Genomic DNA, 4,481 nt, shown 5'->3' on the forward strand with positions numbered 1-4,481 from the left:
CCTATACAGAATCTGAGTCTGTGTAAGAGGGTGAGTTTGGAGAACTTGAAACAGCTAGTCATAGCTGAGAGCTCTTTGACATTTCTTCCAAGATTCATTAATAACCCATTAATGCTCTATCAGCTTCAATAGCCATGGATGGTATACTGGTAGAGAAATAGAGATGATGCCAGTGTCTTCTTTTTATTTACTTTTATTTTCCCTATGAGTGTTTTGGCTGCATACACATTTGTTCACGATGTATAGGCTTGATACCTTCAGAGGCCAGATGAAGGAGTATGATCCTCTGGAACTGGACCCTTTGTGAGCCACCATGTGGGTTCAAGAAATTTAAAGCAGATCCTCTGCAAGAGCAGCTAAAGCTCTTCATCAAGGAGACATATCTCTAACCCCATAAATGCCTTCTGAGTAAATAGACATAATGGAGAGTAAGGTAGAGCCATGGAAAAATAATGATCTGTGTGTTCCTGAAGGCTCTGACTCAGCAAAAGTAGGGCAGTGCAAAGAGGAGGATGTGTAAATTAATCCTAAAGGCTCCTTATTCTTTGTAAAATGTGTTCTTTGAAACTGAAAAGGAAATTGCTTACACATGAAAATGACTTCAAATGAGAAATCAGAGGAAATCACGGGAATAACGCAATGTTTTTATTTAATCTTGCTTTATTCTCCTCTTTGTTCAGGGCTTGTAGATAGAAGTTTCCTATCTTGGAGCCCCATTGTAGCAAATACCCAGCAGTCACTTCCCAATTTATGAAACAGAAGCTTAATATTACTTATACATACTCAACCAATAGATTGATCTTAATATTAAATTTGTTTCATCACATTGGCATAATTCTATATAGGACAGGGGTCATTCATTATGGCATAATCTTAGGTGCAAGAAGGCTCACAGTATAATTTGCTTGATACCCATCAGTGTTATGGATTGCTGATTTGTCTTTGCTTTAAAGGTAAAGTGTGAGAGTAGGTCAGCAAGATCTCAGAGTGTTCTACTAAGGTACAGGATGAATAGTGTTTACATGCATAAAAGTCCTCTTTGTAGGAGTAGCCCCAAGGCTGGGTGAGGTATACATACATGCAGTACTGTTAGGACTTGATGATGGTCACAGAAAAAGTGTCAGAGTAATAATAGCTTTGTGTTGTTGGAATGGAAGGTATAGGAACTGATAACAACTTGGCATTGGTTTTAAGTTAGAAGTTTGAACAATAAATGAAAATGAAAGTAATAATAGGTGCTGAGAAGAAAATCCATTTTAAACTATATTAAATTTTTAAAACAATTTTATCATGAGTTGTGTATTTATATGGTTTCCATCACTTTGCCCTCCACTCCATCTCCTCCAAAATGCAATCAACTCCCTAAAGTCATCAACTACTCTGTAATTATTATTAATTCACCTACCTGAACAAACACATACATAGCCTACACAGTTACCTTAGTGTTTTTCCTATTTATATTTGTTTAGAGCTGAGCACTGTGCACTGGATGACAGTAACTCATCCTGGGATGAAATTGATTATACCTTTCTCAATAGCTACTGATTTCCTTTCATATAGGATGGCACATTATTCATGTCATATGTGAACTGGTATTCATTTTTAGGCCATTTTACCATTAATTATCACCATTTCCTTCTAGCTCTGTTTTTACAACTTTGTCTCCTACCCATGTGATCCCTTTTATTTTCCTGGTCTGAGGATCTTCCCGGTTAAATATTCCCATATAGAAATCACACAAACAACAAAGAATTATGTTTGTCTTCTTGGAATAGTCATTCAATTGCTTCTGTAACAGCATTTTGCGCCTAAAATGATGGACGGTGCTTTTAGAAAAGAGAAAGGATATCTGACTGGGCAACAGATAATCACTGGAGCCCTTAGAATTTGGATCTGGATTCAGAGAAACTCAGAAGGGATTATGATATGTATATGACCTAATATAAAGGACAGTCTTGATGATTGCTTTGGAAAAAAAGGTGACCATGTTTCAAACCACGCCCAACTTCTCAATTTAGATTTTGAAAGAGCTTGAGCTCAGATCTCAGTAACAAGTATATTAGAGTTGTAGGTTAGAAATATGAGGACTAATGAGCTATTAAATTGATAGCCATTTGTTACTCAGCCACTGAAAGCAATAGAGAAATCAAAGCATCACATGTATTGTAATATCTATACAGAAGTCATCTTCTTATTGATCTTCTAGCCTGATAGACTGAAGTCTTCTTTGGGATGGAATAAAAGGCATTGTAAATATACCCATTTGCTATCACAGTCAACTGCCTGAATGTATGCACATTCACACAACCAATGCTGAATGATGTTTTCAAAAACACAAATAGTAAAAGATTAGCTTTGCTGAATGGCAAAGTCTATGCTGCTTGTGTCTAGAGCCATGATTGATGGTCACTAATGAAAGTAAAGTCAAGGTGTTCTTAAAGAATGGGTGAAGCCGGGCATTGGCTGCGCATCCCTTTAATGCCAGCAGTCAGGAGGCAGAGGCAGGCAGATCTCTGTGAGTTTGAGGCCAGCCTGGTCTCCAGAGCTAGTGCCAGTATAGGCTCCAAAGCTACACAGAGAAACCCTGTCTCGAAAACCCCCCAAAAAAAATGGGTGAAAACTAAGGAAAATCAAACTGACTTCAACTCTATTGTTGCCTGCACCTTGAATGAAGGTGCCAGATATTTCATTCACCCTGAACAGATGTTTATTTTCTTGAAGAAAATTACCAAGGGTTACAAAATTCTTAAAGGAGAAAGGTTGTTTTCCATTTTTATAATTTTCTTTGGATGTTCAATTCTACGTGTATGGAAACATAGTTTCAGTTCTGGATATCACCTCAACACACTTGTATTTGTTATGATTTACTTAGAAATCACTCCACGCAAAGGCTCAAGTGTGAAAAATTTCATCCTCAGTAATTAGCTCCAGCCATGTCCAGGTAATTTAACTGTCAAGTTTTGACCTAATCCAACAATTTGAAGATGTTATTGGTAGAATTTGTGCAGAGGAAATAAAAAAAAAGACACAAATGTCTTCATTTCCTTTTGCTACAAGGACCTTACAATTCAAAGCATCTAGAAGGTCATCTGTTCAATTATTATCTACTGAGTTTTGCATCAGTGAGTCAGAAATACCACCTCTCAGGCAGATGGGGTAATTATGCAGGTCCAGAGATGTGTGTGGTGCAGCCAGCTGGTGAGTCTCTCAGAAGAGGTTTATGTTGGAGGCTGAAGCACTGTGAGAGGATAATTGTTACTCTGCTGACAATAATAATATCCAAAGTCTTCCTCCTGGACATTACTGATGACAAAAGTGAAATCTGTACCAGATCCACTGCCTGTGAACCGATCAGGGACCCCAGTAGGCCGACTGTTTGCCCAGTAGACCAGTAATTTAGGAGCCTGATGTGGTTTTTGTTGGTACCATTGTATACTGGTGCCCACATTCTGACTGGACTTACAGCTCAGGGAGACCCTGTCTCCTACTGATGCTGATAGTATTTCTGGAGTCTGGGTCATCACAATGTTCCCATAGGCTCCTGCAAAAGAAATAACAAATGATTAAACACATGTATACTAAGAAGTCATGATACAAATTTTAAATTTAAAATGACTTTTCTAATGGTGTTGTGTCTTATGATATTGATTTTCTATAGAAAATAGGTATTTCTATACAAATAAATTTTTGAGGATTTATAATGCACTTATATTTCTCACCAGTGACACAGAACATCAGAAATATGAAGACATGGGCCTGTGACTCCATATTGATGCACCTGTCTGTATGACAAATTTCAGTTCTCACTGCAAAGGCTTGCTATATAAAACTTGGGCAGCTGGGCTGGCCTGTAGGGACCTATGCAAAGCAGTCATAAAACAAAGAGATAAAATGCTTGGCCAGTGATGTGTGAGAGTATCCAGCTTAAATTAATAGTAAAAAAATATCATCAAAGAGCAACAAATTATTGGGAAGGAAATCAACATAGAAACACAAGGACCAACTTCGAGCTCTCAAACCACAAATGTTTAAATGTTGACAGGACAGATATCAATAAACAAGTTTTATAATAGTAGAACTACCTTTGATTCCAATCCTAAGGAAATAATAAACATTCTGGACAACAGCAACAGAAATAAAGAAAAATGGGAAGTGGAAAAGAAATGAATAAACAAAGGGAAAAGTAAAGGGAAGGGCAATGGAGAGGATGGTTAAAAGGACAGGGAAGTTTGGATAAGGGAGGAAAATTAAAATGTGGAGAGGAAAGAAGGAATGAATACGATAAAAAGGTGAAATATTAAAAATTTAGAAAGTTTTGTAGTGGAGAATAAGCTCAGTAGTTAAGAGATCATGTTGCTTTTGCAGAGGAGTCAGGTGTAATTCCAAACATTCACAAAGTTGTGCTCAGCCATTCACAGCTCCAGTTATGGCACTCACACAGTACACATACATATGCCTATCTATACACACATGCAGTTCTA

General features: G+C 37.4%; 1 gene segment (V, D, J or C); it reads right to left on the minus strand.

Annotated features, from left to right (window-relative positions):
- Nucleotides 1–3,218: 3,218 nt before the first annotated feature.
- On the minus strand, nt 3,219–3,768 carry LOC113831955. The segment is given in 2 exon segments: nt 3,219–3,541; nt 3,720–3,768. Coding segments are annotated over 2 exon segments (372 nt in total).
- Nucleotides 3,769–4,481: the final 713 nt, after the last annotated feature.

The sequence above is a fragment of the Cricetulus griseus genome, chromosome 8 (assembly GCF_003668045.3).
Source record: "Cricetulus griseus strain 17A/GY chromosome 8, alternate assembly CriGri-PICRH-1.0, whole genome shotgun sequence".
In the NCBI taxonomy this organism is placed as follows: Eukaryota; Metazoa; Chordata; class Mammalia; order Rodentia; family Cricetidae; genus Cricetulus; species Cricetulus griseus.